General features: G+C 38.6%; 1 protein-coding gene across 7 annotated transcripts in view; it reads right to left on the reverse strand.

The window, feature by feature from the left end:
- mark4 (microtubule affinity regulating kinase 4) overlaps positions 1 to 23,476 on the reverse strand; it is a 56,598-nt gene that overhangs the window by 15,668 nt on the left and 17,454 nt on the right. For all 7 annotated transcript variants that reach the window (XM_017694817.2, XM_017694816.2, XM_017694815.2 and 4 more), the window contains exons 3-13: positions 22,557 to 22,610; positions 9,758 to 9,806; positions 8,785 to 8,850; positions 6,101 to 6,171; positions 5,843 to 5,899; positions 4,262 to 4,498; positions 3,674 to 3,793; positions 2,691 to 2,790; positions 2,303 to 2,412; positions 2,030 to 2,213; positions 559 to 770 (exon numbers count right to left, since the gene is read on the reverse strand). In XM_017694817.2, the coding sequence (XP_017550306.1) occupies positions 559 to 770; positions 2,030 to 2,213; positions 2,303 to 2,412; positions 2,691 to 2,790; positions 3,674 to 3,793; positions 4,262 to 4,498; positions 5,843 to 5,899; positions 6,101 to 6,171; positions 8,785 to 8,850; positions 9,758 to 9,806; positions 22,557 to 22,610 (1,260 nt within the window). The remainder of the gene's footprint in view (positions 1 to 558; positions 771 to 2,029; positions 2,214 to 2,302; positions 2,413 to 2,690; positions 2,791 to 3,673; positions 3,794 to 4,261; positions 4,499 to 5,842; positions 5,900 to 6,100; positions 6,172 to 8,784; positions 8,851 to 9,757; positions 9,807 to 22,556; positions 22,611 to 23,476) is intronic.

Below are 23,476 nucleotides of genomic sequence, written 5' to 3' on the forward strand. Positions count from 1 at the left end.
AACAAATCCTTTGAGAGCTGACTCAATTTGTTCTAATGCATTTAATACTAATACTCTTAACCATTCACAGTATATACATGGATATTTTCACTATCTTACATACGGGGTTACCAATCTCATCAACTAAAGTGCAGTTTGGCTGCAGGTTTTCATTGTAATCAAGCAAGAGCACACTTGATTCTACTTGTTTAATCAGTTGGTCTAAGTCTTCAAACAACTGATTAGTTTCAAGAGACACGCTCCTGCTTGGTTAGAATAAAAACCTGCAGGAACACCAAACATTTGTGGACAAGGTTGGTGAGTCCTGCTTTACTTCATTCTGATTCTCTCTGCATTTGTATACAATAACTGTTCATCTTCTGCCAGCATCAGCATTTATTTGGACCATTCTACTGAATCAGTTCAAACTGAACTGCAGCTCTATAGTTTAAAATAAATATTTTAAAAAATGATTATTATTATTTTTGTACTGGTAGTGACAAAGTGGAATATTTAATTCAATCATCTGTTTTAATATAATAATAGACTTTTGAATGATCAATGTGCAGTTTTCCTTACCGTGGTGACAGTGACGTCTTTGCGGCGGTCTGGGATCTCTGCTTTGTTGGGGTTGTTGGCTGTGCTGACCATAGGGCTGGAGGGAGGGATACTACGGCTGCCCACCACACTACAGCTGGTTTTCCTTGTGGCCAGCCGCTCCTCTTTCAGATCAGAGTCACCTGCACTTGTGGGGCTGCGTTTAGGGTGGGCTGTCGGCACTGCAGGACCACCTGAGAGACAAAGACAGAATGTAAATGAGACAGCCAGGAACACTTACTATAAAATGTTGTAAAGTAATACAGACAGCTTTCCCCTTGTGTACATGAGCATTCTGAATAAAAATGAATGAAACAAAATTAACAGGACTCTTCCAAAACAGCCCTGGTGACTTTTTCCTGTGTTAATCTTTCTAATTTAACTAGGGTATAATTACTCTGATAATGTGAAATCTACTACTAGTTTACTGGTAGATAGTATACTAATACTAGTAAACAGTTGTTATAGTATTACAATTAAAGCATCATCAAATGCACCCTGCATGTATGTTCTTACATACAAAGGCCCTTATTCACCAAAGTTGTGTATGATCAAATCTGTTTTGTGATTCTTCAGATTCTGCTTTGGCATATATGTACAATCAAACTCACATCTGTTAGGAGTGTGTGTGTAAATTTGAACATAAATGTTTAACAACACAAAAAAAAACGATGCTTAATTATTATTATTATTATTAATAACCAACTTAAAACATTATCAACTATAATACTGCTAATAAAAATAAAAACAATAATTTATGCATACAGCAATTCAGTACAAACATGAATGTACTATGTGCACCTTTATTCTTTCCAGTGTCTGTAATTTTAAAACTATAAAGTTTGGTCAGTAGGGGGGAGCAGTGTGCGCACTGCGTAACCTCAAAGTTTGGCTACGAGGAAAGCCATTGGCTCATGAGACGTCTCCCTACCGAACATTTGCTTAAATTAGGGCTTCATGTAAATGATATATAAATTAGGTGCTTGCAGGCTGGTGCTTGATTGTATGAACTGAAGCTGATTCTTTATTTGAGCTCAAATCTCAGCTTGTTTTCACATCATATGAAGTTTTCAGGAATCAGATGCAGTGTAATTCATACACCATTATTAGTCAAATATGCGCTCTTTATGATCTATGTGAATATTTGTGCATCCTGCTGGTGTGGGTCATACCAGTTTCCTCCCTATCAGAGATGCACAAAAACTTCAGCTCTAATAGCACCCCCTTGTGGAGAATATTCAGCCTGCTAAATGTGGCCGTGTGATACAGCCCAATATTTTGTCTCTAACATTAGCAGACCTGCTTATCTAAATCATATAATCTCAGGCTAAACAATTATGATGCTTGTTGAGCCAGTAAGCCTATCTCAGCTTTGCCTCACAATGAAAGTAAACTAGAGGCAGGTGACAAAGAAGGAGGCTAACTGAGAGGAAGTGAAAGTGTATAGACTCACAGAAGTCGCTGTGTCTCCTCTGACGGTGGTAGGTAGAGGCACTACGTTGGGTTTTGCTGTGGGTGGCGGCTGAGGCAGAGCCGGACGAGGAGGTGGAAGAGTGTTTACTGGTACCGTTGGTTATGGGACTTGGCCGCACTCGTGCCAGAGACAGACTACTGCTCGACCTCGACTCAACGCCATCCTGTATAAGTAGTATGAGCATATGGTTAAGAGTTGTACAAACAGAATCTGTAGGACTGATATAAGGTTCAAGAATTCCAGGATTCTCACCTCACTCTTGCGCCCCAGCAGCAGATAGGTGGCAGTAATCTCATTGTACTTCTGAGTGGTCAGAGCTTCCCTGATCTCCTCACGAGAGTAACCCATACCTATCATTACCTCTGCATGGACAGGAAGGAAAAAAGAATGGAAAAACAGAAATAAAACAGAGGAAAATATGGTAAAGAAATAGTCTCATGGTGGGAATCCAGTTCCAGAAATCGTTACGGTTCAGCTCCAACTACTGAAACTTCGCTGAGCGCACCAATAAAAATCTCCTGAGCAGCAGATACTATATTGTAATCAGGTGTGTTCAAATAAGCTTGGATCAAAATTCTTCAGGGTGTTAGATCTCAGAGGCAGTAAAGAAGATATGGTTGTGGAAAACAACATCTCTTACCTATCCGTTCTGGATCACTGTAGTCCTCCAAAGGCTCTACATGTGGCTTCAGCTCATCACCATCATATCCAACATTCATCCACTTATCCTTCATGATTTGCTATGGGAGAGCCGACAAACAAGGACAAATTACACTAGAAAAATTCAGACTGTGTGTACAAAAAAGCCAGACTGATTGGCATATATACAGAAAAAAATGGTACTAAACTGCCACTGGGGCAGCACCCCTCTTGCTACTAGCACCCTCAAGGCTCAGTTTTCAGTACCTTTAGTTAGGAAAATTGTGCGATAAAATTTTTAAAAGTTGTATTGACTCAATATACCCTTTCCTGACTCCAGCCTTTTATTTTTTTTCCGTTTTAAAACTAAAACAGTTTGTACCTAGTCTGTGACTACTCATGAGAATGCTTATAATTTGCATTCCCTTCTAATTTAGTTTTTCATCACAAATTACAGCACAATTATATTACCACAACTTGAGTGAAAAGCAGAATTTTTACTCAATTTCACTCAATCTATAACATGAATTTCAGAATTTCAGATTTTAGTTGGTATGTCCTTCTCCTTTAATTACAATGTGCACTCAAGCTGGACAAGTCTGTGCAAAAACCTCTGATGAGTAGGTCAAATCCACCCGAGAGTCATTTCAACACGTACTTTACGGGAAGGAATAAGACAAAGGCCTTAAAAAGGACAAATGTGCATATGTAACTTATAAATAGCTCACAATCTCAGAATATTTATTCCTTATTTTACTTTTCGTAACTTCTCTTTTTTTCTTTAAAAACCCTATAAAAATCTATAACTTTGTTGTTTATTGTCAGGTTTAAATGATCAAAATCATTTTCAGTATCGTCTCTGCCTTTTAGACCCCACTGAAGGTCAAACATTTGCATCCTGATGAATGAAACCAGAAGTTTGAGCATGAAACTTCTGGTTGAGCATGAAACCAGAAGTTCGGAGATGCAATGAGTCCTCCTCACCTCTAGGGAGCAACGTTTGGTAGGGTTGAGCACCAAGAACCTGCGCAGAATGCTCTCACAGTCAGTGGACATGTAGAATGGCACTCGATACTTTCCTCTCAGCACCCGCTCACGCAACTCCTAATGGAAGAAGAAGCAGAAGAAGAAAAAAAAAAACATAGTGTGGCCACCTATTCAACACCCTATCTGACCAGGCCTGCCTGCACAAGTCCTCCAGCCTCACAGAGACAAAGAGAACACCCTTGACCTACATTAGGTTTGACACAACAGACAAAAGCAAAGCAATTCATGCAGGCTATGTCTACATATGCCTCAAAAATGATTTACATAGCCTTAAGAAAAAAATCCAGAAATAGAAAATACACTGGAGTGCAGTAAGATGCTTTTCAAGCCATCTGAGCAACCACTGATTTTTGCTTTGGCAAAAACAACTCAAAATCAATAGAGTGGGTAAATAGCTCTACATAAACCAGCATTTGTCTTGTATAAACAAACAGCGACTCATGACTTGATCAAATTCAGACAGAACTAGCTGATCACAGCTAGTTACTTCACCAGCTGCATTAGATTGAAACCAAACCTGTTCACCTTGAGGTTCTGCCCATCAAAGGGCAATGATCCGCTGACCAGCGTGTACAGGATGACACCCAGGCTCCAGATGTCCACCTCGGGCCCGTCATATTTCTTGCCTTGGAAGAGTTCAGGGGCGGCATATGGGGGGCTGCCACAGAATGTGTCTAACTTATTGCCCAGCGTGAACTCATTACTGAAGCCAAAGTCTGCGATCTTGATGTTGGACTCTGAATCAAGCAGGAGGTTCTCCGCCTAAACAGAAGGTGGTACCAGAGAGAAGAAAACCAGGAACATAAACCGTGAGAGGAAAAAAGTGTAACTTTTCTAATAAAGCAATGATTATAATCTAAAAAGCTAGGTCCAATTATGTTTTTTCTCAGTCAACAGAATGGCTTGATTTTTTCAACTGGGTCCATTCAGAATTGGTTGGTTTGGTTTCATTAAAACAAACCTGACTTCTGTGTTAGTGTAGCTTTTTACGGCAACTGAGAACGCTGCCATCCGAACTGTTGTGTGCACCAAATACGTGAGACACAAGAAGGTCGGCCTCGGTTCACTTCAAAACAAACTATGCTGCGGTCCGTTTGAAGCATGAACACAATACAGACATATAAACAGACCAAAGACAGAATGAACCGTGGTCTCCTGTGTGACTTCTTTTTACTTCGACTTTCTGATACTGTTTTGAAATGTGCATGTGTTTTATCATCTCTTCACAAGTTCTCAATCTGCAATTATAGAATGGAAAGTTTGGGTTTTAAAAAGAAGCTGAGGCACGTTTGAAATCATTATAAAATGAAACATCTGACTGCACACATAAATGATTTTATGCATTAAGGAACCAATGGCCTGCATTACGTAAAAGCAGTAACTGGAGGCTGACAGGGATTTCACTCTGCTTTGCGTCATGTAAAATGTTAACGCAGGAAGTCTTGTGGCTTATTGCTCTAATATCACATGACAGATTAGATGAACCAACAAGCCCAGACAGAACAGAGAACAGCATGTTTCAGAAAGTTCGGTGGACATTATAATCCATTTATTGTATGTCATAAAATCTGCCCATTTAGTGTTGACTTTTTATTTGTGTGACTTTTGTTTAAATTTTTTGGCTAAATGTTAAATATATCAATGCTAAGTTTTTTGCTTCAGTCTAGATGAATGGAAACAAACTACAAATGTAATTAAGCAATTATGTACTTATAATAAACATCTATAGGGTAGGTGTTTGATAAAAATGTCCAGTGGGTGTAGATACAAAAAAAAGATGTCAATTCAATGTAGTCTTAAATGCACCCTTAAAGTAATATACTTAAACAGAGCCTCATAGCTTTGTGCTGCAAACTTCTATTTGCTGAAATATCTACAGTTGTAAAAAAAAAAAATAATAATAATAAATAAATAAGAAAAACACAAATAACAAATCATACATAAATTAAATAAATCAATTAGAAATAAATAAATGGTCTTAAACCACTGAAATAATCTTGGTTTACCACAAATGTTATGACTGATTAGTCTACTTAAAATGGACAGGGTGACACTAATGAGTGCACTGGAAACACGAGGTGCATGTAGCACTGGAAAAAACCTAACCTTCAGGTCCCTGTGAACAATGTTCTTCTGATGACAGTAGTGAACAGCAGATACAATCTGAAAGAAAGATCCAGGCACAGAAGAATATCACCATTAAAATTTACATTACCTCAGAAATTCCTGACAGAAACCTTTTAAAATTTCTACAAACAGCAGCATGCCTGGTGCTAAACATCAGGTATATTTGAACAGTCATGCTGCATAGGAAGACCGCTCAGAGGCGTTGAGCAAGGCCTTCGGGACTGCAATGTCTCTCACCTGCCGAAATTTAGCTCGCGCCTCCTTTTCCTTCATTCTCCCATGGGCCACGAGATAGTCAAACACTTCACCTGTTAGAGAGCACAGGAGAGAGAGAGAGAGTGAGAGAGAAAGAGAGAGAATAACACAGACAATTCACATTAAGCTTCATCTGTGTACAAAACACCAGGTAAAAAAAATGACCATTTAAAACCTTGAGGAAAAGCCAAGTATGCCTACTATTACAACTGCTCAGTAAATGAATAAATGCATCAAGATACACACAAAGTACAGCTTATTATACAGCATGACACACAATATAATGCTATACAGAGGTGATTAGAATCATCCATCTTACATTCATACATAGCGCATCTGTTTCTGCACAATTTCTCACCCTCGACCCCATTCATCAATGGAAAATGACCACTGTATGGCCACCACTGATTTGATATTATTAAAATGGCTACTAATAAAGCCTTCAGTAAGTGTACGCTGCTGTATCTGATACACTCCCAACATCACACACAAGAACATGTTAATGCCATTGCCACTGCAGTGCCAAGAATGACCCACAACCCAAATAATATCTACTCAGAAGGAGCCCTATGCTGGTCCGCTTCCAAGGCTACAGTAAGTAATTATGTACTTATAATAAACATCTATAGGGTAGGTGTTTCTGATAAAAATGACCAGTGTGTGTAGATACAAAAAAAGATGTCAATTCAATGTAGGTTTAAAATAAAAATAGAGCAAAACTTATTTAGACGTTCTTGCAGCATTCCCACTCTTTTTACAAGCAAATTTTCCAAGACTTACATATATGACAGCTGATTCCGATAGAGAATCAATTAGAATGACTTCTATCTGCAGACATTTTTAACATTGAAGTCAATAAATACCTTAATGACCTCTTACTGACTGAGTGAAACACAGGCCTCTTTCACATTTGGTATTAACATCTGTCTCGCATGATCCGATTGTAAGCTGTCAGCGAACTCTATAGCCGTTTACACATGGCGTTTCCATGTGTTTTGAATGAGTCTCCAGTGAGCACACATAATCGGATTTCGTGACTGGACAAAAGGCACTATGTCAGTCTCTCACTGCATTGGTTGTGTAAATGTAAGGGCTGTTACGATGGTTTAGTTTGCACAGATTGCTAATTCAACTTGTAAACAAACAGGAGAGATGATGAAAAAAAGCACTTTGAAATGCTCTGAAATCCCTGAAGTTTAGTCAAGTTGCAGTATCACCGGAGATTTCTTAGAGTCCTAGATCAGCTCTTTTCTCACAAGCTCCCACTGCTAGCCTCACTCTATGAAAACAGCATTCATCTGTCCATGAGACAGTACACCACAACTTCAATAAACAGGGCATTAGTGGCTAAAAAACACAATCTCAGTGGCTTAATAACTCAACTTTATACTTCTCAAGGACCTCCCTGATATTCCCAGCACAATTAAGTAATTTTCTTAAGTGTTTACATGACTGGAAAACTAGTCTCTAAATTTCCAGGTTTTCCAGGACATGTGGGAATCCTGTCTTGTGTGTTGTTCCATAACATCATAACCCTACTAAACTAATGTGTACTAGGACTCAACAATTTGGGTGAAATGAAGTCTAACTGCATTTTTTAACCAATATTGTGATAATTCTTTTTGGCAAATGACCACTTTTTATGTCTTGAAGCTTGTGTGCTGTGTAACAGACAGCTTGTCAGTTGAGGTTATCATGTGCTAACTGATCTACAGGCAGCTCACAATTCCTGTGTTATTATTTGTCCACTTAAAACTTAAGACAATTCTGCTGATAATATAAGGTCGAATAAAAAAAAAAAAGAAAAGAAAAAAAAACCATGTTGAGATTCCACATAAAAATGATTAATTTTTCAGCTATATTGTGCAGCCAAGACAGTTTTTACGACACTAGAGAGAAAGGGCGAGTTAAACCACGAGCAATTATAAACTATGGTTTGAGAACGGATGAAGGGACAAGTTGCAGGTGGTTAGAGGTGCTAACATGTGCACACGTGTCTCAGCCAGGACAGGCTTATAGTGTGAGCGTGTGGGCTGCTAAGCTGGCAGCAGACTCGTAAACCGGCAGTAAGAATGGAAGACAGGAGTGGGTGAGACACAGTAGAGTTAAAATAAGCTTCATTTAGCTAAGAATATCCTTAATGGTAGGAGTGGAGGCTGCTTTAAGAGTTGTGGCTGGGCTCAGTGAAGGCACTGTGCACTGTGATACTGCAGGTGGACAAAAGACAGAAGAGCCGGAAACAGGTTAAAAAGCTGCTCTCAGGGTGCAGGAGCTGACTGACGTGACAGTTATATGCAATGTGTGTGTGCATGCGTGCATGTGTTGAGTGAAGGGAATACGGAGTCTGAATACATGTTTGTGCATGTATGTCCCACAGCTGGAGGGGACATATGCAGAAAATAAAAGAAGGCTGCATTTCTTCTGTGTGTGCACGTGAATGTAAGGGCTTGCCAGTGTGCATTTATGTCAGGCACAACATAAAAGGACAGTGGAAGGACAGTGATCTAATGAGGGCTTTCCACAACTGACCTAAAAGTAAATGTTAAATATGAGGCAGGAGATGTGTTTCCAAGCATATAAAGAGGTTGACCAACCAAAGGTTTGGGTTGGTCTCGATTTTGCATGTATTTGAATACTAAGAGTGTGCAGACAGAACATTTCCTTACCGCCACTGGCGTACTCCATTATAAGGTACAATGTCTTCTCTGTTTCAATCACTTCAAAAAGCTGAACTGTAGAAACAAAAATACAAAGAAATCAGAGGGTGATAGAGGGTGATTCAGAGAGTCAATGCAGAAAAGCAGGACTATGGCAGCAGCGCCTATTCATGGACTGTGGTAGTATTTAGTAGCCTTAGGCAACTAATTATTACTGAATGTCGTGATCACTTTAAGCAACATTATTATTCAAATTATCACTCTTTCGCTTTTGTTCTGAAGCCACATGATAATTGCTTAATTGTTTTTAAGCCATTCCCTTCATACTATTCTTCTAATCTATGGTTAGTTCAAAAATGTATACAATCGCTAATACTGCCCTTTATAGACTATACAAACAGAATGTCACTGAACAACTAACTACACACACTGAAGTTTGATTTACAGTCTGGTAAAGCAAGCTGAGGAATATGCAAATGAAACCAAAAAAAATGCAGTAGACCAAATGGATTAACTAGAAGAAAGGTGCCAGTGTGTTTAACGTTGCCAGTCAGTTAATTAGATGGACCCTCTCTTTGGCTACAAACCAGACCAAGCATAGCATACAGAGCTGGACATTGTAACCTGAGATATGGCTCAGCGCAGTCTTTTCCTCAGTCATAGTTACTGGGTTGGGAACAGTGACTATGAATGTAATGTAGAATGTATGAACTGCATGAACTCACATTCCTGGTTCTTACTTCACAGTAGTAGTATATAAACAGTAAAAGGTAGACTTAAGACCATAATACCATACAGCATGTTTAACAGTGCAATGTAAAAAGGCACACACAGAGACACTACACTTTAGGGGCTGTGGGTTTAATCATTTGTAGCAGTCTATAGTGCTTGAGTAAGGACTGTAGCTTGGAGGATGGAAAAACGAGGGTGTTTTATGGCAGTTGAAGCTGTAAATATTAAACCACTAAAACACAGCACTCACCTATGTTTGGGTGGTTGAGGCCCTTCATTATCCGTACCTCTCGAAAGAGCTGCAGAAGGAACAAATCAGAAAACACTGTCAATTACTCGAAGCAACATTTTTAACAAATCAATACAGTTTATATTAGAAACATTATTTTAAAAATGTAATTCACATGCTGGTTTTCTCACAAAAATGACTTAAGGCTGAAAAGACAATCTGCCTTTTCAGACAATTATCAGGGTCTAGTGCTGGGCTGTACTGGAAAAATTCATTGTCACAGTATAAAAGAAAGCTAAAAGTTAAAAGAACGACTTACAAATGTGACATGGCATGTTTACGTTGGACTGATTTGTTCTGTTTTTTTAACCAAACAAAAAACAGACCTGCAGAAAAGAATCTTGCTCTTCAGTTTCTATGTATCAGTAAAGACTGTCCAGTACTAACAGGGTCAAATAAAGGCACAGGAAAATCCACTCAAAACCAGAATGGAAGAGAAAGTGTTGCAGATTCCAGGTGGTGATTGTAAATGAACATCCATCTATGCATAAAGTGACATGTACTGATGATTAATCAGTATATAGACAAACCCTCTCAGCCCACCAACCCTGTTGTCCCCAATCCCCAGCTCATTAATCACTCAGTCCAGGGGTCCTCAGGGAACTGGACAGGACTGAGGACACATTCCCGAAGGGAGAAGACGAGAAAGAGAGGACAGAATGCTACAAAGACAGAGGTGATGTGTTTCAGCCTATAGACAGTACAAGGTCTGTTAGTGTCTGTGGGTCGGTTAGTAAGGGTCTGTGGCTCTGTTAGCGTGGGTCTGTTAGCATTCAGGTTTGGAGAGTCTGGATTTGGACTGACAGTATTCATTTTCACAATCAATGCAATTTTTCCACCTTTAGGCCAAAACACTGCTAACAAGAATACACAATGCTTCAGATGCAAGTTAAAAGTTTCAAATCACACAGCTGACGTCCCCCTAAAAATAGCCTCACAAAGCATCCTATTCCATTCGTTTCCTGCAGAAATAGGAGGACGCAAGGAAACACTGTTCGGAAGAATGAGAAAAAAAAACTCATCAGCTCAAGCCTCACATGGCTCTGCTGTTTTCATGTCTATTGAAAGCATGAAGGAGGACAACCTCCCATGAGTTCCTCTTACATTACTTCAAAGATCAGTGCCACTACGCCAGTTAACTGCTTTTCCATCTGCACTCTCTCTGAACACTAAAGATCTGGTTTTCCAGACACAAAGCCCAGTCCTGGATTACACTACTCTGTTAATGGCAATTCCCCATTGACCAGTAAATGATGAAGCTTTTACTGGGCCCAAAATAGCAGGTCTTTGTCCAGAAGCTGGCTGACTGAAGACAAATCTCCTGTCTCAGATACGTACTTTCCGTCTTTCCTTTTGCCAGACGCATCAACCTGACAAAACCGGTACCGCAGCGGGTCTGTTCTTTAATTACAACACAGAGAGATAAAAGATCACAATCATCATCTACTCACTTTAAAAATCAAGGTCTGTGACACTTTCATTTTACAGTGAACTCGCTTTTACTACGAAGCTAGCAAGACCTGTAAGACTTAAATGAGTACAGTCAGTTAGTGAGTTTAGAAGTCGCTTTATTGCACTATTAAAATGTCATTGCATAATTACATACAATTACACCTTTTGTTTCAAAGCAATGAAAAAATATGGCAAAAACAAATTATGATTGAGTGTGAATGTACACACAACAATAACTGCACCAAATTCAGATAATAATAATAATAATAATTTATAAATTTAAATGTATTAACTGACAGTTTAGAATATATTCGTTTTGACTATCACTCTGCTTGTTTCAGCTTGTTTCTACAAAAAGCATTCTTCTATTGTTACAATGTCAAGTTCTTAACAATAGAAGAACTCTTTTGGTGCAACATACAACCATTTCCAATAAGGTTCAATATAGAACCATATACAACACGCTATCAATATCATTTAGAAGAACAATTTCCAAGCAAAAAAAGCATTTAATCATGAAACAGCTCTATAAGAAACCACTTCTATATCATTTCTACCTTCTATACAGAAACTTTGAATAGAACAAATGGTTCTATATAGACAGAACCACCTAACTAGAACCATTCCCTTTATTAAAGAACCCTTGAAGAACCATCTTTTCTAAGAGCCTATATAATGGATAATAGATCATATATGGCAGTAATATAAAAACAAAGTGAATAGACCAAAAATAGCGACAACAATAACAGCCACGTTCCAGTCAAACAAATTACTTTCGAGATCTTTTATTTCCTTTGCTTGTTAATATTTCCAAATGTTATTAGCAAGTACAGGCTACAATATTGTAGAGACTAAAGCACTTTTGAATCTTAAACACCAATGAATCCACAGATTTTTCCAGCTATACATTCGGTTATTCATTTATCAATGATTGATACGTTCCGTCAATTTTTTTTTGACAAAAAGGAAAATCTTATAGCTGCATCTCAGTCCCTCACTGACCTCAAATGAACCCTTCAGCGCCAAAGCTTTCACTGGACATACTGTGCATACTCACTGAACACATCTGTTCAGTTCACTAATCTGTTTATGTCACACCCGTATGGCCCACACAACATTACTGTGAGACAGGTACATTACATAACGGCGGTTAATGTTGAGAGGATTAGTGCCGGGAAGACATGAACACACGTGAAGGAAACAACAAAACCAAACAACCATACAGCGTGCCTGATGGGCATACTGGTACAAATCATTCGTGCCTCTAGTCTGCGTCATGTGACTCTAACGCTAACTCAAAGCATCGGCATCAACATGACCCGAGAATACATGACGCCAAAAACACTCCATCCCCCAACAAACGCACACACACTCTCGTGCATTCACACACGGCCTCTTGGGATCAGCTCTAATTGAATTGCAGAGGAAAGCACATCAGCTGTTCACCTGAGCTCTAAAGATAACAATCACATAAGCCTGCCTGCCATAGCAGCATAGGGGTGCAAATCTCTAAACTCACAACAGTTCGATTTTATTACAACTCTTTTATCAATTCAGTGAATTATGAATCTCGAATAGCACCATGAATCTCGAATATCACCATGATTGGATTCAATTCTCTCTACATTGGTCCGATTCTGTATTATTTTTAATGCCACACTAAATGGGATGCGCCAGCCTGGTAATCATGGGCCTGAACTTTTTCTTGTACATATCTGTTGATGCCAGTACAGTCAAACTGAGCGTAGATTTGGTTTGATTAGAATTACAGAGAAATATAAAATTTATTTATGTTGGGTTACTGTGCTAAAATAACGGCATTTTATTCATTTTACTGTATTTGTATTTCGGCAGTACAAAATCTGTCATCAAATATCAATCCAACTGAAACATGTCAAAACTGTCTGATGCTGATAAGCTGTTTTAAGCAATTACCTACTGATACCAATTATTCTGATATCATTGTACTTCCTTATTTAACATATGAATCACTGCTGCATCCTTATATCTCCAAAATGGAAATGTTATGACAAGAAAAAAAATATTAATGTTAATATATTAACATGAGATTTTTTTTAATGATAACAATAATATCTTACACAGCTCTTTACAGTTCCACAGAACAACTGAACACAGAAAACCACACACAAAGCTTCTTTTGTAAAGTCTACATTTAAAAAGAACCTGAGTATTTTATTATACTCTGAAAAATGAGTGCGTACTTTATTGGTTAACACCATTAAAATCAATCACAACTTCAAGAGATGCACCGATTCCAGAATTGTGGGCCAATTTATGATATTTTTCATGCTGATAGTGACAACAACATGTAAACACTTACATAATATCTATCTGTATTAGCATTGCAGAGAAATAAACATTTATTTCTGTGGTGTTTCAAATGCAGTAATAATAATAAAGAGCAGATATTTTAGCACAAGCAGCCCAGCATCACAAACATTCTGCTCTTCTTGAGTACAATGAACACAATTATCAGTTTGATAAGTCAAATCTAAAAATTTGTCTGATGTTGATAAATATTGAAAGCGATTTTCTGCTGATACTGATATTATTCCAATCATGCATCCTAAAGAAGTGATTCCAATATCCCATTATCAATCAGCTAAACCTCAGACATATTTTTACAGCCCTACTCCTCATACATCCTTCCTCTCTTTCTCTCTCGGTCTCTCTTTCTCTCAAAGATGGAACTTCCTGGTTTTATTTTCCAGACACTGGCCCCACGTCACGGTTGCCATGGCCACCTGGTATTAAGGCTGGCCCTTGTCTCGGCCTGTGCTCGCTCTCTCTCTCTCTCTCTCTCTGTTGTCTCTCAGGGACTGCTGGCAAACTGGCCACTACCCCTCTCTCCTGCTCTCTCTGTCATTAGACTACATTAACTGAGGGAGAGCAGGGGCAGGAGAGGACATCAAGGCCCCCCTCTCTGTACCTCTTTCTCTTTCTCTCCTTTGGCTGACAACACTCCCTAAACTCAGGTCACAGCCAAGCAGTACTAATCAACCCTGAGCTGAACACCCTTATGTTTCCTCTACCTCTCCCACTAGCGTGAGGGATTTATACAAAGCAGCTTATAAAGTTGTCTCGCTCTCTCTTTCTCTTTCACCGCAACAGGCGGTGGTGGGGGTCCGCGCAGGCGGCGCTGGACGCACGTATTAGTCCAACATGAGGCTATGCTTTTGTCTTGGCACCCCCTCTCAAGCCTCCTACCACTTAATCCAGCGCCCGTGCTGGAGGTCTGGTCTGAATTGTCAATCTTAAAACTTTTCAACAATTTTAGGGCTGATTACTAGATTAAATCTGATTTTTTGGATCAAGTTTAATCAAGTAAACAATTAAAACACACCTTTTCAATGAATCGGCAGTGATTAGAAGGAAACCGCATGATGATAATGCACATTCTAAAAACTCTCCTCCTAATCCCACTTACAGTAAGAAATTGAGCTCATTTGTATGTTTTCTTGCCAAAAACAAAACAATAAAGTCTAATCCGGAATCATTAAAAGGTATGGTTCTGCATGGTTCGTAATTGTTTAGTTAAGCTCAATTTTATTGTTTGATTTTGTTAAAAATGCTTTTTTAAATCATGAAAATAAACAGTGGATTCCACAATCTTGATTCAAAATTATTTGGGCCAAAGAAATACATGCACATTGATTACATACATACATATATTGTTATATACAGTCTTGTGTTATAACCAATTATGACTGACTGATATTCAAAAATTCAAACTGTCAAAAGAATATGGGTTGTGATGCACTAATGCATTTTAACATCCAAGGGCCATCAAGACATTTATGAGCATGTATTGCCTACACACAGGCCCACAGTATCAGACATGTATGGAAAGAATGTGTGTCATGCACTATGATAAATTTCCACACTAAAGCATTGACTACATATTCACTTACAGATGCAAACCCTACACGTCATGGTATATAAGCTCAGCAGGGTGACTCAGAAGGGGATCCCCTCATTAAAGAGAAAATGTATCAGACAGTGCCACCCTAAAGCCTGACTGCATCAGTACGACTCCAGCCTATCAGAGACACTGTACATGAAAACTCCACCCTGCATTTACCAGCTCCTCCACCGTCTCCCACTGTTCCTAGGGTAGGCAAATAGTGAGGTGTATTTTGAATGGAGGAAAGGCAACACAGCAACTGGCACTTGAAATGATTCCTCTCACAGCCACAACAGCATCTTCTGATTGAAGTCAGATGCTTTATAGTGCTGTAGATGTATAAACAGTGCATTTTTAGGTACTTAAACCACAATAAATTAGTATTACTAGTATAGTTCTTTTTTCATAAACCAATACTCCCGTACAAGTCTAAAGCAAACTGATATTGCCATAACACCACCCCCCAAAAAAAAACAACAATGAATGGGCCCATACAAATAATCCAAAAATATTACTCAAAAATATTTATATTAACATACACTAAAATTTATTTTTAAAAATCTTCTCTTATAAAATTTAAAACAACTTCAGATCCCCAGGGTTTTATTATAACAGCAACAATGTAATCTAATTAGTGCACAGTCTGAACTATTTAGTTCATTAGTTTATTATTTAGTTTATTTTATTTATTATCTGTCTCAATAATCTATTATGACAACAAATATTCATACATACGTAAGTTTTTTAAGGGGCTCATTCAGCCCCTTAACTGCAAATCACGATAAACTGCATTTTTCTTGTTTGACCCTATAGAGAGTGTTTTTAACCCTATTTAAAAAGCAGTGCATTTTGTCGTTGCTGAACGATTGGACAAAATAAGCTTAATCCAGTATATATTCATGACTTTCAACCATTCAGGTACATTATTATCATCATGTGAAAGTAGAGCTCAAATGAACCTGAACAAGAAAATCATGTGAACGCAGCTATCTTTGTAGCTTTCTCTCTCAGGATTCGGTTCTTATGTCATGGCCCATGGAGGTCTCTCCCCACCCCCTCCTGGGTCCGGCTGCCCCCATTGTTCGTCTGTCTGGAACACTGCTCCTGGCTGCAGCAACTTGAATGAGGGATACCCTACCCCCCTATCGCTCCTTTCCCTGGCGGCCTCCCAAAGACTCCTCTTTATTAAAGCAGAGCTCTTATGATGGGGCCCATCAAAACCAGCATACCCCCCGCCTGCCCTGTGTGTAATAGTGTTGTCTCCCAGAGCCTTGCAGAATGGCTGGGAAAGTCCACAGTCAGCTGACTGCGCTTGGCTCCCTCCACACCTAAATGGGATTAAAGTTAGGGTCTAAGGAGAGAGAGAGAGGGGAGAGAATGAGGCTGCTGGCCCACATCCAGCCCTTTGGTCGTGTCAGATTAATGCTACCACTAAGATTACACCAAGTGCTACCGCCTGGCCAGTTACAGTGGGGCTGTCATAGTCTTGACTAATTGACAATGATGAGCTTTGTCTAATGCCATGACCACGTGGGTAAGGGATGGCTCAAGCATAAATCTTGAAAGCAAAATGCCTACTAAGTTCCTTTATCTAATTTATTTATTTTACATTAGTGCACAAACATGGCTGCAGATCACAGTAGAGTTAGATGCGTCGTTTAGAATAAGTCATTAGCTAAACGGCTTTAGGCTGCAGGGCTGGAGGTGAGTGCGCCGGAATCTGCTGTCAGTGCGATAAAATCAGGTCATAGATTAATTAGTATTGGCAGGAAAAGCTAATAGAACACTAATAACAAGTTGTCTGTTTTGTAATATAATTAATATTTTGCTGTTATATAAGGAAACAGCTCAATTATGAAGATTACAATTGGAACTGACACTAATATTGGTCAGTAAGGGGAGGTTGGGCTTGATCAAAATTAAGCCTTTTGATCGATTGATTCATTTACTTATTTTTTGGTGCAGTTAATTATAAGTGAGAATGCCGCCATTGCAAACCCGAGTGTGCACCAAATAGACGAACCAAGACCCCCTGGTCTGTCTCAATCGGTTTTGAAACGGTCTCCAATGCAGTTCTTTTGAAGAACTTTATGAACGTAATACAGACCAAAGACATCTAAATGGACAAACCACAGAATAAACTGTTGTTTGATCTCTAAAATCTTCTTTCTTCTGCTGTCTCGACACACAGCTGTGTTTTATCATCTCTTCATGAGCTCTAAATCGATAATTATAGAACCGATAGTTTCAGCTTTAAAAGCATATACACATATCACTACACACATCTAATATATCATGGATTAATGGGCTTCTGGAGTAAAGACATTTCATAAAAGCCATGTGTTAGTGATTAGTGTTCATGCATGTCAACGTAATAGAAAAATCACAGTAACACAAGATCTTGTAGCATATTCATTTAGCATTCATAAAATGTAGTAAATGGAGGTGGCGGAGATGAAGATGCTGAGATTTTCGTTGGGAGTGACAAGGCTGGACAAGATTAGAAATGAGCAGATCAGAGGGACAGTGAAGGTGGAGCAGTTTGGAGATAAAGCCAGAGAGGCCAGGTTGAGATGGTTTGGACATGTGTTGAGGAGGAATAGTGGATATATTGAGCAAAGAATGTTGGAGATGGAGCTGCCGGGTAGAAGGAGAAGAGGTAGACCTCAGAGAAGGTTTATGGATGTAATGATGGTGGACATGGAGATGGTTGGTGTGAAAGTAGAGGAGGCAATGTATAGGGCAAGATGGAGGCAGATGATCCGCTGTGGCGACCCCTAAAGGGAGCAGCCGAAAGAAGAAGATTCATAAAATGTAGACATGTAATCATATAATATTGTTGGATATTATAAATGCCAAATGTATATCATAAAATATGCTTCATCAGTTGCGACTTTTTATCCATATGATTTTTATCCATGTGTCTTGATGCTAATATATAAATGTCTTAAAAAGCAGAAACCGCGATTACAGAGAAATAAAACAAACAAAATGAATTCAACTACCGCTTTTCCTGCTGCACCAGTGTTGATTGTTCTGACTGACTGCATCACAGTGTGGCTTGGCATCCTGACCGCTCAGGATCTCAGACTCCTAAAAGAACGGTCATAACTGCTTCCAAAATCACAGGCACCAATCTCTCACAACTTCAAGACATTTACACATCCAGATGCCTCTCGCAAATGCATCCAAAACATCACAGCATGCACCACCCTCCTCAGCATCAGAGCCGTTAATACCCAACAGTGACTCTTTCTCTCTTTTATACTGTATATATTGCATCTTGCACCTTTTTCCACCGCACTAGTATATTTTGTGGCATAGTCTAGCTAGGAAATTGTATGTATCCCATTTCATGTATATTTTATACCACATTCTGGTGAATTGTATATTTCAGAAATACACTGTATTAACCCACATGTGGTCTCTTGTATTATAATGCACATAGTACTGCATCATTCTACATGGTATATTCTCAGTTCAATGTTTTTATTGCCATCTACCTCATTCCTTACTGCCAGTCAACTGTACTGATTGTCGTCATGTCTTTTTTTTTGTCTGGTGTACTTCTCTAGCATGTGTCATTTCATTTCAAAATAATTTATGTAGGTTCAAAACCACCCTCCTCTTCCGCCTGCTGTGTACTTCTGCTTATATTTATATTTTTGTATATTGCTGTAGTACAAGAATTTCATTGTAGCCCTGCATTCTGAATGCATCTGACAATAAACTAAGACTCCAGACTAAGAAAGCGAGAGAGAAAGAGAGCGATCAACAGATACAGGGACCAGAATTCATGGGAAAGCAGGTGATGAGAGAGAAAGGAAAGAAGGAAAAGGAAAGAGAAGATGAGTGTGGTGAGGTAGAGAGTAGAGAACATGAGGAGTGATCAGCTGCAGGAAGACAGAGTGTGGAGCAGCAGGCCAGAAGGTGTCACCTGGTGTGTTCTGCTCAGGGGAGATAGTGCTGACGAGACGAGACAGCGGCCAGCAACACTGCAACATTGAACTCCACCTCTGCAGAGCTCACCGCAACCCCCCCATCTCAGCCCCACCCTGCACCAGCCACAGCAACACAACCATCTAAACTCCATCCCATCACTTTTAATATGCCTGTTTTAGTCAATTCAAGGTACTCATAATGAGATACAAACTATGGATCTATACGGTACTATTCGGTACTAAACTAATCTTATATGATATAACAATAGCACTTATATTTACATCTAGGGCTGCACAATGTACATCACTGGCCTTTGCAATTGTAATACCCCACAAGGCTCCAACATGCAAATTATTCTTTAACCGATCACTGAATGTTTTATTTGTGCATATATATATGAGAATCCTCACCAATCACAGATGTTATTTCAGTGTTTGGATGAAATGTGGGTAAAAGACTTGTACATAAAGTAAGACAAAAGAGTGTATGCCCATTCAAGCCAAACAGATGAAAAGTGTTACAGTTCCTGTCTGTATAAGCGGGTGTGCAGCCTTGCATCATCCAGTTCACCCCTCCCCCGTTTCCTGGGACAAAAACAAGTCCCAACAGCCAGCTGAACATACCCAAAACAAACGTGTTTTCTCTTAAAATTTGATCATTCAAAAATGCATGTTTAGGCTCAAACGCCCAAGCAACATACAAAATGCACAGTAATGGCCAAAAGAGAAGAAGAATAGTTTGGTGAAATGGCAAAATTTCCCACTGGTGTGAAAGGCCTTCAGGTCTCTGTTGCCTGCATAAAGGGGGTATGAGTTGCCCCTCCCTCTCATTAAATTCACATAACACGTTCCTTTTACATGACAGCTCTCACCTTCAATAATCCAATCTGTTAAGGCTGCACAATTCTTGATTAAATGAAGACCGTAATTTTTCAGCTTAAGCTGGGCTCACACTACACAATTTTTAGTTTGATTTTAACCCTGATTTGCCCCTTCCCACAAATTTTTACAATTTGAAGCAATCAAGCTCTGGAGTGATAGGCGGCCTTCTGGTCTTTTCAAAAGATGTTTGATCTTTATATTTCTAAACAGGTGGTGGTCAGCGATGTAACTCGACAAGTGATTCAGGCAATAGCAAAAAATCTGCGATTTAGAAGTGGATGCCCTCAAGAAAAATAACAAAAGAAATTTGCATATAAGGCTAAAGTGTGTGATAGCACCTCAGAGATCAATAAACATAATAATTATAAATGCATAAAGACATGTATGAATAAATTGCTTCATAAACTTAAATGTATAATGTATCAAATAAATAAATAAATAAGACAAAACAAACCAGAAAGAAAACAACTAAAACTTCATACCAAAAATCCCATCTAGCAAAACCAGCAAAATGGAAACCAACCACTTGAACTGAGCTCCAAATCAAATATAGTCTATATAGCATTATATACTGATCTTGTTTGGAATGTATAAACAGAATGTGTGCACGTGTTTAAAGTACTCAATTATTTTCTGAATCAACAGAGCTTTGCGTAGCCCTAATCAAGTCATTTACAAAAAATAATAATAATAATTTTGTCATAAATAATGGAAATGTTGTACATAGGCTAACTGCACTATGTTTTATCTATATGATGCATCACTGACCACAAAACTACACTACTACCTAAAGTTCCTTTAAAATGTGCCATTTCTATTGCTAGTGCGATAATGAGCTCCACTTGTAAATAGTTAATGTTGCTGTTGTGGTTAATAACTGACTCAAATATCAACATTCCATTTTTGGATGAATTATCACAAATTAATTATCAAAAATATGAAATGCTGCAATGGGACTTTCTCCACAATGTTTACAGCCTGTTGTCCTATAGGACGAGGAAGTCACATGCAAAAGTTTGGGCACCTTTGGACAAATTACATGTTGTCAAGTACAAATCCTGTATCCTTTAAGGATTAAGTATCCTTAATTTTTTCTGCAAATGTCTATAGAAATTACATACCATTGTAATGAATCATGGCCTTCTTTTCTGTTAATATATGAGACTAGGCCTGTAACAATCATGACTGTTCCTGTTACCCTCTAAACATGTTACAGCAGCAATCAGAAGGTAGAACCTGTTGTTGCATGATCAGTGTGTTTTCTGCTTTCATTTGCCTCAAGCTGACATATATTCTATTTGTTGGGACATAAAATATGATTATGGAAACATATGCTTACTACTGTTAACTGACAAGGACTGTGGAAAATAATTGCAATCAGATGATTATGTAATAACTGTGAGAGGCCTATATTAGACATACCTTAGTGCAATATGCACTTAGTCATGAGAACAGGCTCAGTAAAGTCAAGGTTAGAAATGCTCCCTTGGCAACAGAACAGCGTATGAGTGATTAGTGCCACTAACAGCAATTCTCACATCAGACGTGTGAAAGTCACACACACACACACACACACACACCCTCACACAAGGACCTGATCATAGTACACACAGCCCACACTGTAGTGTCAGACTACAGTTATGCAGATCAAATGAAAACGCTTGCTTAAAGGAGTCAAACAGGAACAAATGTTCCAGGTTAGTGCACTGGAAGAAACGGTTGCTAGCTGAATGGCTGGAAGAGCGACAGACATTAGCAGTCAGTGATGAGAGCTTTCTGTTCTGTACAAAGGAATATTTAACACTGAATAAATGCATGTATTCTGGAACTGTTATTCAGCCAAGGCAGAGATCCTAATGTGTATTTAAATCTTTAAGCTGCACCTGCGCCAACCCTCTATAGAAACCTGTCAGCGTAAGCTACATGCCTATTATACAGATTCAGTCAATATTGTGCAGGAGTGGAATAGGGTTTACCGCAGCTTAAAGTAAGAAGATAAACGCACACAACGCATATGTGCCTGTCTTTAATCAAACCGCTCATTTTATCTGTACTGATATTTACCGAGGGTTTAACATTTACCCATTTAGCTTCAGTAAAAGTGATCACAACAACGGTCTGGAATTATCCAGATTTCATGCACATTTGAATGATTAACAATGCAGACTGTGGCACTCTGACAGCTCTGGATAAAACAGCACTGCATCACCAAACACTGTCTCAAAGCAACTGCATCAGCTTATTGTATCAAAAGCAAGGGGCTTCCAGTCACAACACTTGGTCAAAGTTCATCTTTTCACAGGCATTGTCGACCTAATGTCGCAGAAAAAAAAAAAAAACCCCACAAGCTTCTGATCCAGACCTTGTGATTCAACACGAAAGCCTATTGCAACATGAGCAGCAATACATTTTACATTCTTTACATTCTTATCCTATAACATAGTTCGGTGCTGCTTTAAAAGTATGGTACGAGTTTCTTTGTGAGCTGTAAGCCATACTTTAAAACAAGCAAAAGAAAAGAAAAACTTCAGAGGAGCTTTTGTAAGAATCTGGGTCTTACCTTTTGTAGGCTGGTTGGGTTCAGTTGAGTTTTATCAATAATCTTTATTGCAACCTGAAAAATATATAAGCACAGGTTGTAAGTGGTTTGAAGGGACTGATGCTCTGTATCTACCTTGCATATAAAAAGGTCACATTTGACTTTGCTGTTAAAGCTGCAGTGAGTAAACACACCCCATATAGTTGATGACTTGATTGTTTCTGGTCAAAGTGTTCTGGTCAAAAAAGTAGGTTAGAATCTTTATAGATTTCTTAGGTAAGCCTCATCTGCTCCACTTCAAAAGACAGATAACTCCATTCCTATAGGTCAGTGACGTTCTTATTCAGCCAAGAGTCACAACAATACACAGCTGAAAGAGCCACTTATTGGTGAGAGGAACCAGAAACAAGTTCCCTCACCCTCTAGTTGTTGCATAAAACAGTCACAAATTTTTTGCATGATGCCTGAAGCGTTTTTGTTCAGACACTGCATTCCTATTACCAAAACTGCATATCAGATCGAGAAAAATAGATTTAGAAAGATATTTATCTGGGCAATAAACATGGATTTGCTGAGAAAAACACTAATATTACAATTAATACAATTAATATAAATTGAATGCACAGTGATTTCATATATGTCAGTGGCTTCGTTTTAACCCTTTTCAACCTTTCCTTGGCTAATCAATGTGTCATTATGTTAATTAATGTGTGCTGGTGATGGAATTTAACAAATATATGTGATAGCTGGGGGTGTCCATGTGACATCTGGAAACAAACTCTGTTCTTCACTAGCTCACAATTTATCAACTACTTTTTTCAAAATATAAACTAGTCACTTTTTAATGTATTTAAGTTTAGTTGTACATATTCTGATGATATATGATGTTTTTTCCAAGCAAAAAACAAACTCACTGCTGAGATAAATGGTTTTAAACAATG

This window comes from Pygocentrus nattereri, chromosome 17 (assembly GCF_015220715.1).
Source record: "Pygocentrus nattereri isolate fPygNat1 chromosome 17, fPygNat1.pri, whole genome shotgun sequence".
In the NCBI taxonomy this organism is placed as follows: Eukaryota; Metazoa; Chordata; class Actinopteri; order Characiformes; family Serrasalmidae; genus Pygocentrus; species Pygocentrus nattereri.